Raw genomic sequence first — 19898 nt, forward strand, 5'->3', positions numbered from 1 at the left:
TATCAAATACACATAATATGTGGAAAATTCAAAACTAGGCATAAAATAGGCATTAACTTTCAGCTCAAACAAGAAGAAGACAGATCAGAGATACAGCCACGAGGCCCATGATCACTCTGGATGAACTGCAGAGATCTATAGCTGAGGTGTATCAGGACAACAAATCTGTCTATAGGACAACAATCAGTTGAACTCTTCACAAATCTGGCCTTTATGGAAGAGTAGCAAGAAGAAAGCCATTTCTCAAATATATCCATTAAAAATCTTGTTTAAAGTTTGCCACAAGCCACCTGGAACACACACCAAACATGTGGAAGAAGGTGCTCTGGTCAGATGAAACCAAAATCAAACTTTTTGGCCACAATGCAAAACGTTACGTTTGGCATAAAAGCAACACAGCTCATCACCTTGAACACACCATCCCCAAAGTGAAACATGGTGGTGGCAGCATCATGGTTTTGGCCTGCTTTTCTTCAGCAGGGACAGGGAAGATAGTTAAAATTGATGATCTTCCAATTCTGGAAGAAAACCTGTTGGAGTCTGCAAAAGACCTGAAACTGGGACGGAGATTTATCTTCCAACAAGACAATGATCCAAAACATAAAGCAAAATCTACAAAGTTAATGGTTTAGAAATAAACATATCCAGGTGTTAGATTGGCCAAGTCAAAGTCCCGACCTGAATCCAATGGAGAATCTGCAGAAAGAGCTGAAAACTGTTGTTCACAAACGCTCTCCATCCAACCTCACTGAGCTCCAGCTGTTTTGCAAGGAAGAATGGGCAAAAATGTCAGTGTCTCGATGTGCAAAACTAATAGAGACACAATCCAAGCGACTTGCAGCTGTAATCACAGCAAAAGGTGACGCTACAAAGTATTAACACAAGGGAGCCGAATAATATTGCACGCCCCACTTTTCAGTTTTTTATTTCTAAAAGAAGTTTTAAATATCCGATAAATTTCGTTCCACTTCACGATTGTGTCCCACTTGTTGTTGATTCTTCACAAAAAATTACAATTTCATATGTTTATGTTTGAAGCCTGAAATGTGGCAAAAGTTTGAAAAGTTCAAGGGGGCTGAATACTTTTGCAAGGCACTGTATACATGGGGGGAAAAAAATAAGAGACCACTCCATTTTCTGAATCAGTTTCTCTGATTTTGCTATTTATAGGTAAATGTTTGAGTAAAATGAACATTGATGTTTTATTCTATAAACTACAAAGAACATTTCTCCCGAATTCCAAATACAAATATTGTCATTTAGAGCATTTATTCGCAGAAAATGAGAAATGTTTGAAATAACAAAAAAGGATGCAGACCTTTCAGACCTCAAATAATGCAAAGAAAACAAGTTCATATTTATAAACTTAAGAGTTTAGAATCAATATTTGGTGGAATAACTCTGGTTTTTAATTACAGTTTTCATGCATCTTGACATGTTGTCCTACACCAGTCTTACACACTGCTTTTGGATAACTTTAAAATAAAAGAAAGTCATCATTTTTAGGTGCTCTCTTAATTTTTTCCAGAGCTGTGTGTGTGTGTATATATATATATATATATATATATATATATATATATATATATATATATATATATATATATATATATATATATATGTATATAATATATATATATTATCAATAATTCATTTTCATTATTATTCCATTATTTGCAGATTATTAAGTGAGGCTGCAGAAAAGGCCTGTGCTTTTCTAAAGAAAGAACCAAACCCATTAATGCTGATTGAGCTTAATCTGAGTGGGAAAATACATGGAGACTCAGAACTTAATCAGATCTCTGATTTACTGAAGGATCCACACTGCAGAACTGAGACACTGAGGTAAGTATATTCACAATTTTTAATGAACTCTTCTCCTTGAACTAAAACCTTTTTCTGTTCTGGTATTTGTTTTTTCCTTATGCCTGACTCACACTACAGAATATTCAGGCTGATTTAACCTTCCCGACATTCACAAAAAACTCCTTATATCAGAGTAATTGTAAACGATGATCTTCCTAGATTATCATGTAATGTGTGGAGCAGTCAGGGTCACCCTGATCGTGAATTGTAGAGATGAAGCATTTAATATTTACAGATCAGCATCCTGTAGTGAGAAGTGGAAAACTAAAAGTCTAAGCTAAACGGCAATACAGGGTGTATACAGAGTGAATTTATATTGTTTTAACTTTAAATATGGGGTTTAAGACAAGAGATTTTTAAAGTGAACAGTATATATATATATATATATATATATATATATATATATATATATATATATATATTATTTATATATATATTATATTATATATTTATTATTATATATATATTTAAATACCTATGGTTATATCCTTAACTAGTATTTATACTTTTTACTTTGTATGTATTTAGTAAATATGGTGCAGTGTGTGTATATATATATATATATATATATATATATATATATATATATATATATATATATATATATATATATATATATATATCAGCTCTCTTAAATTATTCTTTTCAGCCATGATTTCATCCTAAGAATGTCTGCAGGCAGAAAAATCAATGAAAAATGAAAATTTAAAATGAAAAATGTGTGTGGGGTCTCCAAACTTTTTTAACATCAGTTAATATTTTTAAATCCTGTATTGTGAGCCAGGCATAATTTAGTGTTGCATGTGTTAATAATAGGACTGGTTGACACATTTACAGAAGGATTTTTTTGTAGCATATTAATTTAACCTTACGTTTAGTTAACATGGTAAACTTTTCTCATTTGCTTTGTTATACTACATCTAAGCAATAACAGCTTTCTAAATGATGTATAACAGATTATGTTGAAACTGTAGATAGAATGGGTGATAATTAAAGTATTGTGTTCTCTCTGCAGGCTGAACAGCAGCAGTATTACAGGTAAAGGCTGTGCTGTTCTATCATCAGCTCTTATGTCTAATCCTTCACACCTGAAGGAGCTGGATCTGAGTGGGAATGAACTAGGAAATGATGGAGTGACTCAGATTTCTCACCTACTGAAGATGTCAAACTGTAAACTTTCACAACTAAAGTTAGTATAAAATCAGTCTGACACCGATATAAAACATAAAAATAATGAAAGTTTTAACTGTATCATCTCTCTTTTCCTCAGTCTCTCTGATTGCAGTGTAAAAGAAAAAGGATACACTGCTCTGGCTTCAGCGCTAAAATCAAACCGTTCACACGTGATAGAGCTGGATCTCAGAGGAAATGATCCTGGAGACACAGGACTGAAGAATCTAATAAAGGTTCCAAACTGTAAACTAAAGTAAGAGAACATGTTCTTTTCCTACACAACAAACTGTTCAGCTGTGTTTTCTCCATGGGCTGCAATAAACATACTTTATATCACTCAACTAGGGGTGGGTAATATGGCCCTAAAATAATATAATAATATTTCAGGGTATTTTTGCCATAATGATTTTTTTTGGTGATTCAAAAAAACATATATTCTTTGTAAGTTTTATTTCATTTATTTCAAGAAAACATTACTGTACTAAAATTAATATATTAATGCATACAATATGATATGACTCACACCTAATTGAGATGTTCTTATTTTATGTTGGGCAGGGTTTATGCAAATTTTGTGAGTGTGAATATAACAAATCAAGAGTGTGACATAACAGTTTGAGGGTTTTGGAACTGGTCAATTTCACATCCCTGATTGGGTTTTGCTAGATTTAAGAACATTGGGACTTACTTATCACCAATTCCTAAAAAGAGAATTCTTATTAAAATCCACTTATATAACCAATGTTTTGTTATTAAGGATTTGTTTATTTCACTTAAGCAATGGGATTCATGATTATAAGAGAAGAGTGAACTGTGCTTCAAACAGATCATGAATCTGTTGGAGATTTTTTGTTTGTCTTTTTTCAAGAACTAATTTAAGAGAATTCTTAGAACGATTTTGATTTGTTGAATAATGCCCAATCAGATCAAAACGGAATGTGTGAATTTTAATAATTAATATTGAAACATGTTTTCTTTACAGGTTGTTGAAGACTGATGCTGCAGAGAAAGCATGTACTTCTCTTTCTGAAGCTCTGGGAGTAAAACTCTTACTGCAGACAGAGCTGAAACTGAACAGGAATTCAGCAGGACTTTTAGGAGATTCTAGAGTAAAACAACTGTGTGATTTACTACAGGACACACACTGCAAACTGAGGAAACTCCAGTCAGTATTCTTGTTTGTTTCAGTAATAATAAATAAATGCACCTTACTATGAAAGTTCTATTTAAAGGAAATACATTGTGCACTTGCACAAATCTCTTAAAGACTTCTGCCCTGTTATGTTTTTTATTCTTTTGTATTTATCCATTATTTTTAGTGCAACTGTTTAAGTGCATAAGGTGAGAATTACATATATAAGAAGATATAAGTTAATTAACTGTTCAGATACCGTTTTACCTAACCCTTTTATATAATGCAGATAAATATACCTGCACAAAAATGTCCTTGCTAAAGCTGCGGATTTAAGCTAGACTGTAATGTATTTACATACTGAATTCCAAAGAAAGAATTTAGAACACATGTATATTACAATTAGGATCACCACAATTAAATAAAATAAATCAAATAAATGATTTTACTTTATTTATAAACTATAAATATGTATAAAGTCCAAATCTACATATCAGTATTAAATGTCAGTCCAGAGTATTCCAAAATAATACAGAAATTATTAAGGAAATCTCCTTTACAATAACTGTTTTAACTCTTTCATGTTTTTTAAATGTGTGTCCTTTATTGGAACTAAAGACATAAATGCATTTATGAAATATTCACAGTCAATTTATGAGATTCACAGTTCTGTCCTGATCACTTATTTTAGCATCACCGATGATGATCTAACAGAGAAAAGCTGTTCAGCTTTAGCCACAGTTCTCACCTCATCCACTCTGAGAGAACTGGACCTGAGTAACAACAACCTGCAGGATTCCGGAGTGGATTTCCTCTGCAGTGCACTGAAGAATCGTCTCTGTAAACTACAGATCCTAAGGTAGTATCTACTAGGAGACATTTTTCTTATCATTCTAGTTTTTATAGTAAATGATTTGTAAAAATAGTTATTTCACTCTAAAGTGCTATATTTTGACTGTAAGGAAATTTGAACAATAACATAGTTTTTATAAAAGTTTTCAGGTGACACATTAATTTAAAACAAGCAATGTCTTTTGAGTCTGAGTACTCTGTGCATGCTGTATACATGCTGTATACAAGTTGCATATAAAACTTGTAGTCTCAAAACATGATCTCACATAGAAATAACAATTAGTTTATTGTTTTAGTCCAAAAATACAACCTAATTTGAGTATTAATATTGGAGATAATGTTGGAGACTGTTTAGAAACGTTTACATAAATTTTGAATTAAGGTTAACTTAAAATTCATTATGTAATTCATTATGTAATGTTAACACATTAAAAACAACTGCAAGATTTACATGTAAACATTAAAACATTAAACATACCTGTGATTATCATTGTTTTACATACATGAGGTGTATACTCACAAAGACAATATGTCATTTTTTCTCTTTAGCCTTTCATTCTGCAGTGTAACAGAGAGAGGATATGCAGCTCTGGCAGAAGCTCTAAAGTCAAACTCCTCATTACACCTACAGTTGGATCTCAGGGGGAATGATCCTGGAGATACAGGAGTAAAAATGGTCACCCAATGTAAATTTAACAAACTAAGGTGAGAAACACATGTTCTTTTACTACATTTATACTGGACAGCTGTGTGTTCTACGTGGGAAGTTCGATGAAGTTGCAGTTTTACACTAACATGATAAAACAGTTTCTGGTAAAAAAATAAGAATGTAGGAAATTACATGTAATAAACCCAGAACAATATCTGTATTATGATTTTTATGGAACTTGAATTACAAGCACTCAAGATTTCAATTGAGATCTAATCACCTGGCTGTTTTTCAGAAGAGATACAGTTAGCCCAATAAATATTTGGACAGTGATACAGTGTACCACCACATTTCTTTTACAAAAACACCTCGTTTTAGGAGCTCAAAAGTAACTGCACAAATGATCTCAAAAGCTCATTACTCCATTATTAGTTAAGCAGGTAAATCGTCTGAAGTTGATTACATGTGCGACAGGTGCATTTGGAAGCTGTTGATGTGAACCCACAACATGCAGTTAAACACTCTCTCAATGGAAGTGAAACAGACCATTTATTATCAGCCTGAAAAAAGTTAGAATCCATTACATAGATTTTGAAAATGTTGGGAGTTGCCAAATTAACATTACGGTACATTCTCTTAAAAAATGGCGCAGTGGTGAACTCAAACAGGCCTGTATGTCCAAAGAAGACACCAGTGGGGCATTATCACAGAATTCTTTCCATGGTGAAGAAAAACCCTTCACAACATCCACCCAAGTGAAAAACACTTTCCAGGATTTAGGTGTATCAGTATCTCAGTCTACCATAAAGTGAAGATTTCATGAGAGCAAATACAAAGCTTGTAAATGCAAGCTGTGCACCTCAGTCCAACACAGTTTTGCACAGATATTTTCAGTTACAACTGAATTCGCTCTCATTTACCTTTTAAAAATCGATTTAAATTCGGTTCTTCGGTTTTTGAGTGCTCTACACTGACTCAGGAAGTAACCCAGGAGTTTTTAAGGCACAGAAGTGGTGCCGAGTCAATCCCCAGATCTGAACCTGATCGCACATTATTTCAATCACTTAAGACAAAACTAAAAGCAGAAAGATCCACAAACCAGCAACAACTGAAGACAGATGAAATAAAGGCCTTGTGATGCCCATGGGTTCTAGACTAGTCTTTACCTGCAAAGGATTCTCAATAAAGGATTAAAATGAACATTTTACTAATGGTAAAGTTCATTTGTCCAATTACTTTTGAGCCCCTGAGATGAGGAGGTTTAATATAAAAATTGTTGTAATCCCTAAACTCTTCATTGGATATTTATTTTTCAACTGCTTAATTTTTTACCTAAAAGTGTACACTTCAGTTACATCTCCTTTCATTTCAAATACAGTGTAGTGACATGTTGAGCCCAACTCTAACTGTATATTCACATGTAAAGCTAGAGAAATATTTAAGAAATATTTATATATATATATATATATATATATATATATATATATATATATATATATATATATATATATATATTACATTACATGACATTACATTACATTACATTACATTTGGCAGACGCTTTTGTCCAAGGCGACTTACAATAGTCAAGTACAAAAGTAAAATAAGTTAAAGGTAAAACATCTTTGGATAGGGATTAAAGGAGGTCAAAGGGGAATAATAGGATAGAGGAGTGAAGGAGGGGAAGAAGGAAATGAGGTTAGAAGTAGTTAGTTAGGGGTTAGAGGTGTTAGGAGAGTAGGTGCTCTTTAAAGAGCTCTGTCTTCAGGAGTTTATTAAAGATAGTGAGAGATTCTCCTGATCTGGTAGTGGAAGGTAGTTAGTTAGAGGTGTTAGGAGAGTAAGTGCTCTTTGAAGAGCTCTGTCTTCAGGAGTCTCTTAAAGATAGTGAGAGATTCTCCTGATCTGGTAGTGGAAGGAAGTTTGTTCCACCATTGGGGAACTCTGTATGAGAATAGTCTGGATTGCTTTGTGTGAATGTTTGTTTGGTGAAGCGAGGCGACGTTCATTGGAGGAGCGCAGCGTCCGGGAGGTAGCGTAAGCCTTCAGGAGCGAGTGCAGGTAGGAAGGAGCTGTTCTGTATCACCTTGTAGGCGATTGTAAGAGCTTTGAATTTGACTGGTAGCCAGTGGAGCTCAATGAGCAGTGGGGTGACATGTGCCCATTTTGGCTGGTTGAAGACCAGACGTGCAGCTGCATTCTGAATGATTTGGAGTGGTTTTATATATATATATATATATATATATATATATATATACACGAGCAACATGCTGTGCTCTTCACAATGACATGGCATTAACTCATAAATATTCTGAGTTGAATTTCTGCAAATCAAAGTAATGTTAAAATCCAGATTGTTTATGCCTCAGTATGTACAGCTGTGTACAGAGTGTAGCAAGAATGGATCAGTGAAGAGTTTGGTGTGTGACCTGTAAGAGGAATACAGGCTACAACTACAGAGAAACAAGTTATCCAAAAAGCTTGTGTAAAAGAAAAATGTTTTATCTCTACATTTAAAGATTGAGAGTGTGTCTATGTTCAAATACATGGTACTGCAGGGTTGATAATAGGCCAGCATCTTGGGAGTGGAGTGAATGTGGTGGGTTGTAATGCATAAGAAGTCCCTCCGGATAATAATAATGTGGGACCAGACCATTGAGAGATTTGTATGTCAGAAGAAGCATTTTATAATTTATATGAAATACAAGCGTTGTTGGGAACTGGGGTGGTGGTGGTTGTGGTGGGGTGGTGGTGGTTGTGGTTGTGGTGGTGTGGGGTGGGGTTGGGGGGGGGGTTTAATCACCGTAATAGAGTACCTATTTAAATCAAATAAAAAGTAATTCATGTAACTGTACTGTTATTCTCTCTGTAGACTATTGAAAAGTGAAGCTGCAGAACAGGCCTTCAGGAGTATTAAAGAAAAAATGAAAATAAACCCTTTACTGGAGAGGGAGCTGGACCTGAGCACGAAGACAACAAAAGATATTAATGTGATGCAGCTCTCTGCGCTATTGGAAGATCCACACTGCAGACTACAGAAACTTAGGTAAAGGTGTTGATTTAATGAAATTGACAATAGGCTGATTTGTGCACACACAGACTAGTTTTCTTCATGCACATTTACCTTGACATGAACTCATTGACCCGTACTGGTGCTCTACTGGAAATTTTGTTTAACAATAAATCACCATTCTCAGAATTAGTGTGCCACATACACAGAGTTTCTAGTTTGGCACTTTGGACCAAAAGACTTTGATGATTTTAATCAGAAACACAGACTTATAGACTATAGGTGCAGTAGGTAGACACATTGTAAGGTGAAAAAAGACAAACAGTAGATGGCACTACACACCTGTTGTTGTATGAAATAAAACAAGCTATAACTGTGTAAATAACTACTTAATTGGCAACTTACTGAACTGAATAAATGTAATTGATTATCTTTCATCAATACAGTACTGTAGTAAAAAATAAAATCACTATATTATGTATGCATATAATCAGTGTAGGATGTTACTGGAAAAAAAAGTAAATAAGCAATTAAGTTAAACATCAGTCAACATCTATTGGATTAAAAATGAACTATGGAGTAATGATATTTTTTTTACAAGATATAAGAATTTACTGTGAGAGTAATTTATATATTAAACTATTCTTAACTTCTTTGTCTCCCTCTACAGGATGTACAAAGCAGCGGGTTGGTTTAGTGGTTCGACAGAGAAAGACTGTGCTGATTTGATTTCTTCTTTGATTAAAAACCCCTCACACTTGAGAGAGCTGGATCTGAATGAGAATAAACTACATCAGTCAGCACTGCTAAAGCTCTGTGATCTACTGAAGAATCCTCGCTGTAAACTGGAGAAACTGAAGTGAGTAGTTGTGTCATGTTTTTTTATTTCTGATATTTGCACAATTGTGTAGTAAGATCTCAAATTTAGAGGCTTCTTCTGTGATGCTTATATTATTATTTTCTTTTTCTTAGTTGTTGTAGTAGTAGTGGAATTTATTATTTTCTGATTATATTATTGAAAGCTTTGCTAATGTTGCACAGATCTCATATTCGTCCTCACATTAAAGTGCATGGCTAAACACATTTTTATTTTTTTATTTTATTTATGTTCTAGAAAGAGAAATAAACAATCTGTGTCTTTTTATCAGGCTTAAGAACTGCAGTGTAGGAGAGGAAGACTGTGCTGCTCTGGTTTTAGCACTAATTTCAAACCCCTCACACTTGAAAGAGCTGGATATGAATGGGAATAAACTAGATCAGTCAGCACTGCTAAAGCTCTGTGATCTACTGAAGAATCCTCTCTGTAAACTGGAGAAACTGAAGTGAGTAGTTGTGTCATGTTTTTTTATTTCTGATATTTGCAAAATTGTGTAATAAGATCACATATTTAGAGGCTTCTTTTGTGATGCTTATATTATTATTTTCTTCTTCTTAGTATTAGTAGTAGTTTATTAAATATTAATTATTATTTTAATAATTTAAAATAAATTCCTCAAAAAAGTATTTTCTGATTATATTTATTGAAAGCTTTGCTAATGTAGCACAGATCTCATATTCTTCCTCACATAAAAGTGCATGGCTAAACACATTTTTTATATTTTTTATTTTATTTATGTTTTAGAAAAATAAATTAACAATATGTCTATTTTTATCAGGCTTAATAACTGCAGTATAGGAGAGGACGGCTGTGCTGCTCTGGTTTCAGCAGTAACTTTAAACCCCTCACAACTAAAAGAGCTGGATCTGTGTAGAAATCCACTGGGAAAGTCAGTGGAAAAGCTTGCTGAACTACTGGAGGAGTCAGGATGCGTGCTAAGGTAGGAAAACATTAATAACATTTAATGATATTTTAATTTCAAAAGATAAGGTTACATTGTGTGCCAGATTTATAACATTCACTGATATTTAATCTAATCTTGCAACATGCAACCTATGCAGTGCTCTCTCTGCTGCAGTGTTTCTGCATGTATATTAATGGTCTATTTAAAAACAAAACTAAAAATAAGAGAAAACAAAAAGAAGCATTCTGGTAAAAACATAGTACCAAATAACAAACTATGAAAAGCAATATTTGGTAAATAAACGAAAAAAGAAAAAGAAAAAAGAAGAAATGTGATATAAATTTAGTTGGGTTGACACTGCATGTGTGGTGAGGAAAGGATTCTACATAATCTTAATCATGTAGAAAATTTAAAAAATTAGGCATTTCACTCTGCAGAGAACAGGAATCTACAAATATTTTATATAAGTGTGTTCTTAAACCAGAGGAAGAATTATTTAAGCATCCAAAGAGTTATTTTGAGATTCTTAAATAACAGTTGAAATATTATTTTTTAAGAGTGCAGTTAAATTACATTCATTGAAACTTATAATAGACTCACATAAGCAGATTAATTGCAGATTATTTCAGTTGCAAAAAGTGATATTTTTAATTATTTATCTTATCTGTACTACATTTAATGTGTAATTAATGGTTGTAATTGACTGTGCTGCATTTGTTTAGAATATGAGGGTATGTGAACAATGCTGTTCAGATGCAGTGTATGCAGATGCACACACACTCAACTTCATGGTGATACCTTGTGTTGTCATCATCACTTTTTTTCTGCTTCACCACCTGACATGTACACTGTGTGATAATTTCATGATTAATGGTTTAATAGAAATTGGTAAAAATATTTTTTATTAACAACGCTAATTATTTTGCTTTGATGTTTCTCTCACAGAGTGGATCAATCCTTTTTAGAAAAAGCTGGAAATGCCCTTTCACATCTCTGGCCCTGGAGCAACAATGACAAACCAGAAAAGGAAAAGAAACTGCATCAATCTGAAAAGAACACTGATCCGAGTGGAGAGAATCTTCCTGGAGTTAATCAGAATGAACCGAAACTGGACCAGAGTGCAGATGGTGATGAAAAAGGGAAACAGAGTAAGAAGCCCAAGATTTCAGATCATACTTCAAAGAGCCAGAGCACTAAAAGCAGAGGAAAGTAAACTACCCCAGATTCGCCAAATTAAGCAAAAAAATTGAACAATGAGGACAAATTATGGCTGAAGAGAAATTATCAAGGACTGTAGCCCAGAGAAAGATCACTGCCCTCTCAGCACTGAACTGTGACTTTTTTTGTGAAATTCTGTCAATGATCAAGGTTCCCTGGATGTTGTTTTTTGTGTATTGGAATAGCAGAAATAGTGTAATAATGTGTGATACTCAACTCATACACAACATTTGACTTGTTAATATATATTAACAGATATATACTGCATATATTTCTTCATATACAGTATTTTAGTAGTCTGTTTGATAACTCGTTATTTTAAAGCTGCCCAGAACATCTTTACCCCAGAAGATGCTGCATGAGTGTTGGGTATGTGATGAACATTTGATGAATAATTTAATAAAGAGAAGGGGAAAATCATTCGTTTTTTTATTGTTTATAAATATATAGTTACATATTACAGTTGTTAAGTATTGTATTATTGAACTTGCCATTATCACAAGAAATACTTTTAAGCTGATATGACAGTGTAGAAATAGGGCCCAGTATTCCTAACTTCTTTCTTGGATGTTGAGTTTTATATATGTATTCTTAATGGAACACAATGCAAATTACTCAGATAAAGCATGTAAATGTAAATAAACAGCACAGGCTTTTTAAATAAAGAATCAGCTCTATTTACTAAGAAATGGCAGTTCTTCGAATAATGTTTTATTATGATGTCAGTGTCGATTCCAAAAACATTTTTTCATTTTTCATGTATTAAAGAATTGAGCTCTCCTGCTCTCACTGTCTAATTGTGTCTCTGAAAAGGCATCCTCCACAACATCATCATCATTCTGACTATTTCTTAAGAGAAAGGAAGGTAAAATGTAACATTTTATACACAAATAATTAATGTAATTGCATCTTTTGATCAACTGGGATGAGAGAACATAACTCTAATAATGAATCATATCCTGTGGATCAGGATCAGAGAATATCCAGCCATATTTTAAGCCTGATCTGATCCGTAAACTCATACATGGTCGTTCCGGACGGGAATAAAATCACAGAGGACCCCCATAAAAGAGAAAATTACCCCAGGACCCCCTGAGAAACTAGTCCCATCCAGATAGGGCTATAGACAGGGTAGATTTTCAGCTAACACCTACAAAAAACAGACCCTGCTAGATCAATAGAGACTTATAAATGTATTGTGGCAAATGCATAATTAAATGAAGAAATAACTGATGGGGTAAAGTTTGACCCTGTTTTCTATCAGCTTCAATATTTTTACGTTTGCCTGCCTGACCTCCCACCCTGCTCGCGTCATGGCCTGTTTGAAAGGATTGTTTTACAGAGGATTGTAACATATATATTTTATTTTACTTTAAATAAATGATATGGGGTACACATTCAGAAAAATTTTACTCATACTGATCAAACAGTCATGTGTGCATTTTTGAGCTCTATCAGTCAGTGCCTGTTGTAGATCTTGGTGTGCACTGTCTACAAACCACCAGCAATGATCAGTATTAATGTGTCTGTTGACAGTCTTGAGGACTACTACCTGTTGCCTGTATATAATAGGTTTGATCTCCAAATAATTGTCATGCACAATTCTGTTACAGGTAAAATATAACAAAATTGTCACAATTTTAAATGCCACAAAGACTGCACTACCACAGAGAGAAACTAGAAACTGTTAATGAAGGAAGATCCAAATGGTCTACAGAGAGAGCCCTCAAACATATGCTTACACATATTGAGTGCAGAAAAAATATAAATCACTTTAGAATGGGTAAGAATGTTTGTATAGACATTTATATCTCATTTGTAGGAACAATTTTCTTTTATTTCCTTCTTTTCTGTCTATAATTGTCTAACTAAAAGGAAAGAACCAGGAAATGTTAACCACCCTTTTTTGTTATATGTTTGTGTGCAGCTCTATGGAGGTAAAACAGTCTTTTTACATTTAAAAGCACTTAAATGTGTAGCACTGAATTATTTTGCATTAAATTATTGCATGTGATCTTTATGCCTCTGAATCAAACACTTGATTTTTGGTTTTATTTCAATATAAAAATATAAAAAACTCAAGTTTTAAAAATTCAGGTAAAATATATTCAGGTTGCTCAAATTCGACATGTCAAAGCCAATCAAATCAGCCGATCAAATCACGCCCTGGAGATCATGTGACAGGCAGCGCTTCAATGACTTTCCAGCCAATCACAGTGCAGCAGAGGCGCTGAACGGGACAGCCCCCTTTCGATCTCCGGAGCCAATCACAGTACAGCATTTATAAAACTCTGCATAGCTTCTGGAGTGAACGTGTGCGCACGCACAAAACCCAGAAAATAAACGCTGTTTCCTTTTTACACACCGCAGTGAAGTGAAAGTGGGCACTGCGCAGTAGAGATCCTTGTTTCAGAGGTGCAGGAGGAAAAATGTGTTTGGTGATTTTAGCCAACATGTGTCTGCAGCAGTTAATAATAATAACTCTACAAGCAGAACTGTTGCAGAGGTTAAATAAAGAGTTCATATTCAAAAAACTTTTACAAGTGTTGTGTGTTGTGTTTATTTATTGCCTGATTTAGTGACATTGGTCTCTAAAAATCTGTGTCTAATTCAGCACACAGTTCAATATGAATGGCTATTGTAAACCTAAATCGACTCATTTACCAATCATCTTTCACAAAAAAACGTAATGATTCTACAAATGTACAATAATAATAATAATAATAATAATAATAATAATAATAATAATAATAATAGTAATAGTAATAACAACAACAACAACAATAATAATAATAATAATAATAATAATAATAATAAAAACAATAACAATATTTTTATGTAGCTGTCATGGTTGACCCAGGCAGGGAGACGAGGAGACGGACGCAAGTGCAGGTAGGGCGAAATAAATAATATAATAAATAAATAACAAATAAACAAAGAAACAAGGAACAAGTAAACACGTAACAAAGACAAACGAATAACCAGTGAAACAAGAGAACATAAACTAAACCAACAAGAGATAATAATAATAATAATAAACAAACAGGGAATATATACAAGGGAAGACAACAAGGAGCTAAACTAGACTAGAATAAATAAACTATACAGGGCAAAGGGGAGAAACAAGGGACATAAACAGGGAACTATAGGAAACAAGAAATAAACAAGAAGATATAAACATGGAACTAGGGCTAGGGCTAAGGCTGTAATTACAAAGAGACACGGAGAGACAAACAACAGGATTTAGTGCAAAGACCGACGAAGACAAAGTGCCACAAGAGATCTATAAATAGGAACATGAAACAATTAACACCTGGGGAAGGGCGGAGCTACAAATGAGATATGTGGTGGAAAACTACTGAGACAGGAGACACAGAGGAGCAGGGGTCACGTGGGATTAACACACAGGCACGAGGACAGACAGGAACAGGGCGACGACGTGACAGTAGCTCCTTTCCAGCTATAACCTGCTAGGACCTGCTGCCTACACACAGGTTAAACCAGTCGTAAGAAACCTTGGAGTGCTTTTAGACTCTGACTTGGGTTTTAAAGAACACATTGAGAATTCTAAAATATCTGCCTTTTTTTCACCTTCACCTACGCAGCATTGCTCGTGTTAGACCTTTCATTAGCCTTCCTAATGCTCAGAAACTCACGCATGCTTTTGTGTTTTCACGAATCGGTTACTGTAATTCTCTACTTACCGGTCTACCAAAAAAGATGATTGATAAGTTGCAACTTGTCCAGAATGCGCAGCCAGGGTTTTAATGAAAACACGGAAGAGAGAACACATTACACCAGCTCTGGCATCATTACATTGGCTTCCAGTGTCTTTTAGAATTAATTTTAAAGTACTGTTATTAGTTTTTATGATCTTAAATGGATTGGCACCATCGTATATTACAGATTGTCTGTCTCTTTATGTTCTAAGTCGTTCCCTAAGATCTTGCACCTCCAATCTTCTTAAAGTACCAAAAGTTAATAAGAAGAGAAGTGGGGAAGCAGCTTTTTGTTTTTATGCTCCCAAGATATGGAACAGTTTACCACTTGAGATCAGACATCAGTAAATAGTTTCAAAAAGCAGCTAAAGACATATTTCTATAAACTTTGTTTTAATAATTAATCCGTTTGTTTTATGTTTTAATTGTTTTATTTCACAGTCACAATCTTTTGTAATTTTTTATTTTATTTAATTTTTTTGTCCTTTTACAGTTTTATCAATTTTTTTTATTATTTTGTTTTATATTACATCTTATCTGAATGTTCCTTTTATTTTTAATTTTACTGTTTTTTCCTTTTCCATTTTCCTTTTTTTTAGTGTTTTGATTGCCTTTTTCTATGTACAGCACTTTGAGCTGCATTTGAATGTATGAAAGGTGCTATATAAATAAAGTTCATTATTATTATTATTATTATTATTATTATTATTATTATTATTATTATTATTATTATTATTATTATTAAATTGTGAAATAAAACAAACCAGATAATTCAAAAATTGAAATAAACTACAAGTGAAATACACAAGTTAGCAAAATATATTTGAAAAAGGATATTTATATTTTATTATGTTTTAACTTCTTTAATCTAAGGTTTTTAATCTTGATACATGCAGTGTGTACTAATATGTGTGAGGAAGGTTTACGCATTTACCTGCAATTACGTACTTCACCACATGATGTCACTAATTCCCGCTCTTTTCCCAATCTTCTGAAGGGACACGGACGCCTCAAACCTTGCTGTTGTTTTTGTTATTAATAAAGCTCCAGAATCAGGCTCATTGTTTATTTTCTTCAACAAGATCCAAAAGATGAAACCTCTCATGATGACAGTAGGAGAGAATCCTCAAGCTCGAACCCCATTACAACATTCCATCCCAAAGAACAAAAGATGATTATGATGAAGATTAATTGTTATTATAATGTTAATAAAGGTGAGGCTATAGAGAATGCCCAACCTATGGCGTCACATCAATGTCAAAAGTCGGTTGCACAAAAATACCAGGTGAAAAAAATTAACCAGCATGTTTTAACATTTTGTGTGTAAATAAACTTCTTGTGAGCACAAATGTGAAAAATAGGGAATTGTGTGAGCACTGAAAAAATATTGCTTAATTTTTCTCCTTATGGGTGTTTATTCTCCTCTTGAATTCACAGTTCTCCTCACACGCCATGAAAAATACCTGCTACTTTTGTTTTTGCACCTTTGCCCAACCATTTAACAAATGTTGTTTTAATGCATTAGCCACAGAAACCTGAAAGTTGATTCAACATCCTTTTGCCATTTTGGCAGAAATTAGACAAAAGAGAACACTAAACAAAAAAAAATAGATTTTGTATAAAATAAAGAGTATCCAACATTTATGTTTTGAAATTTTGCTTTTATCTAATTTATTGAGTATATATTTTTATATTTTATATAGTATATAAGTACACTACCTGGCCAAAAAAAAGTCACCATCTGGATTGAAGTTAACAATTGATCAGGAACCTCATTTATAAAACTTTGCATAGCTTCTGAATTGAAAATATATTTTTTTTAAATGTGCGTACGCACACTGAACGCTGTTTCCTCTTTATAAATCACAACCTGTTTATAATTGTGTGCAGAGGAGACCCAGTCTCGTGTTCCACCTCTGTGCCGCCCACATTTAACCACAAAAGGTACATGAAAATCACTCACTGAATATTTAAATGTGGGATTCCTATTCATCCTGAGCGGAATTACAGAGGAACATACTGCAAATAAGTGAAATTTTGGACACTGTGCAGTGGAAGTCCTTGTTTCGATGGTCGAGGAGAAGGAATGTGTTTGAGGTTTTAGCCGACATGTGTCTGCAGCAGTTAATAAAGATAACTCCACAAGCCAAACTGTTACAGAGGTTAAATAAAGTGTTCAGATTTAAAAAGCTTTTCCAAGGGTTGGGAACACCTGTAAGTGTTCATTTATTGCCTAATTCAGTAACATTGGTCTCTAAAAATCTGTGCTTAACTCAGCACACATAAGAATATTCAATAAGAATGGCTACTGGAAATTTACCTAGAGCACACTGGCATTTCCCTCTGATTTCTCTGAGGAGTTCTGAGTAAGTGGAGTAAAGTGGACTATTTTGCACTATTGTCTCGGTTGTTTCTCTTTAATTCCTCCAAGTAACACCACTCGGTTATATATATTTAAAGTATTGAAAACTATTTTTCATTGGCATTTAAGGGCGTTCTTTTAACTGTGCAAAACAGCATATATTTGGAATATAACCACATATTGTAAAATAATTAGTGCAAAAAAATTAGAATGCAAATAAAATGTTCTCTACAACTAAACTGGAAATTAGTGTGTATGTTCTATATGTTAATGTTTACAATCATCACAGTCTATGTATTATCCAAACTCAAATCCATGAGACACTACAGTACGCTGAATAAGTTGAAAAAAAAAAGTGTTAAATTATGAGTATTAAATCAATTCGAACCACACGTATAGTATGTGTTTTGTTCAGAAATAATATGTTGTTCATAATAGAAATAATGTTACTGTTATGTGCATTTTACACATAATAATATATGCTGTCAAATAAGCTTTGATAATGATGTGATATTTATACCACAAGGACGCTTGACACTGCTCCCTCTGCCTGCCAAAATAAACATGAACTATACTGGGCTGTACTTGCTCTTTAAATTAAACAAAGTTCAAAAATGACCATTTTAAGTAGAAAGTTTACAGAGCTCAATAATCATTTTTTACAGTGTATATTAAAATAAGAGACTTTCTTTCCAGGGTTCTGAACTGGCAACCATCTGCATGAAGTCAGAAGAATTTAATATATACTTATTTATTTGGATTTGTTGATCTACAATGTCTCGGGAGATCACTGCACACTGTATTCCTCACAAATATTAACATTTTAAATCTGTAAAAATAAATCTAAGAAATTATTTCTCAGATTTCTGTGTATTTTGTGTCAAAATGTTTATATTTTTAAGGAAACAGTGTCAAGTGATCATTACAAAAAATATTATAATAAGTGGGGTTTAACTGTTTGGATGACATCCTTTCAAGTCTTAAGAAAGGCACCAGCAAATACTGTTCAATTTAAGTAAAAATGACCCCATGGTTCAAAGAGTGTCACTATAGTTATGCACATAAAAGTTTCAATTAATTTAGTTTATATTTTAAACGTTTGTTGTTGCACACAAACATATTTCAATTCAGGTTTAATTAACTGTGCTTTATAAGAGAAAGTGTTCAATGCTATTAAAGCATTTCAAGATTTAAGTTTGACTAATTGCTCTTTTGATTACTCCTTCAATAAAAACACCATCACAAAATAAAATACACCACTGCTGTGCATGCCCCATCCCACAGGTGTCGGGCCTGTGGTGGACATGCTCAGAGGAGTTCTTAAATTCACCCTTATAACACTTTATAAAACACATTAATAAGTAACTTAGTAAAGAGGTAATATAAATACAGCAGCCTTTCCAAAAGTTGGCTCGGTTTGGGTCCAAAGTTCAGGCTTTATTTATGCTCCTCAGTGTCAGGCATTAGTTACTGTATACGTGACCCATATTTTTATGCTCTTTTTCTTTTATTTTCTCGGTTTGTAGATTTTAGCTTAGGTCTAAAAAGAGTTAGAATCATATGTGAAAGTTTGTCAGTATTCTGCAAGCCCATATTTTATTGGGTGTATTATTTATGGGTAAAATGTGCCCAGTTTATTTACCAAATTGATGTTGAAAGACTTTTAGATGTAGATTTTTAATAACCCAAGGGATTCATAAAGGGAAATCCACCTGTTAAAAACAAGCGGGCTTTTATTTAGCTCTACTATGTATTTAGAGAAAACTATGCATTGATATTATTACTTTTTAATGCATCAGAAATGATCAGCAATTAGTGACAAAATACCAGGTCAACCACTAGACTGCAGTTACTTCTTCCATTTGTTAAGTTTCTCATGTAAATGTGAGCATGTGAAAATAAAGGATGTCTTATTATAATATTTATGCTAAATGTCGCTACGACACTGAGACTTATCAGTGTTACTAAACACATCTAGATGTAACAAGGAGGAGGCAGGATGTAAACGCAAGTCTTTTTTATTTTCCATATTTAAACTAACAAAGAAAAGAACACTAGGGAATATAAAAAGAAAAGGTAACTAAAACAAAACACTATGAAACAGAGGATAAACTAAAATACTGAACCAAACAAGCAAGC

The 19898-nt window shown here is 33.4% G+C and overlaps 1 protein-coding gene across 3 annotated transcripts in view; it reads left to right on the top strand.

The window, feature by feature from the left end:
- LOC107197484 (uncharacterized) overlaps positions 1 to 19898 on the top strand; it is a 185837-nt gene that overhangs the window by 38068 nt on the left and 127871 nt on the right. Inside the window, exons 24-34 of one of the 3 annotated variants that reach the window (XM_049466244.1) lie at positions 1678 to 1842; positions 2879 to 3052; positions 3134 to 3289; positions 4019 to 4201; positions 4860 to 5027; positions 5570 to 5725; positions 8542 to 8715; positions 9350 to 9538; positions 9828 to 10001; positions 10335 to 10496; positions 11406 to 12409. In XM_049466244.1, coding sequence (XP_049322201.1) covers positions 1678 to 1842; positions 2879 to 3052; positions 3134 to 3289; positions 4019 to 4201; positions 4860 to 5027; positions 5570 to 5725; positions 8542 to 8715; positions 9350 to 9538; positions 9828 to 10001; positions 10335 to 10496; positions 11406 to 11673 — 1969 coding nt within the window. In that variant the 3' untranslated portion in view covers positions 11674 to 12409. Of the gene's footprint in view, positions 1 to 1677; positions 1843 to 2878; positions 3053 to 3133; positions 3290 to 4018; positions 4202 to 4859; positions 5028 to 5569; positions 5726 to 8541; positions 8716 to 9349; positions 9539 to 9827; positions 10002 to 10334; positions 10497 to 11405; positions 12410 to 19898 lie in introns of those variants that run through there. The other 2 variants (XM_049466245.1, XM_049466243.1) reach the window with 2 other exon arrangements.

This window comes from Astyanax mexicanus, chromosome 17, assembly GCF_023375975.1.
Source record: "Astyanax mexicanus isolate ESR-SI-001 chromosome 17, AstMex3_surface, whole genome shotgun sequence".
Lineage (NCBI taxonomy): Eukaryota > Metazoa > Chordata > Actinopteri > Characiformes > Acestrorhamphidae > Astyanax > Astyanax mexicanus.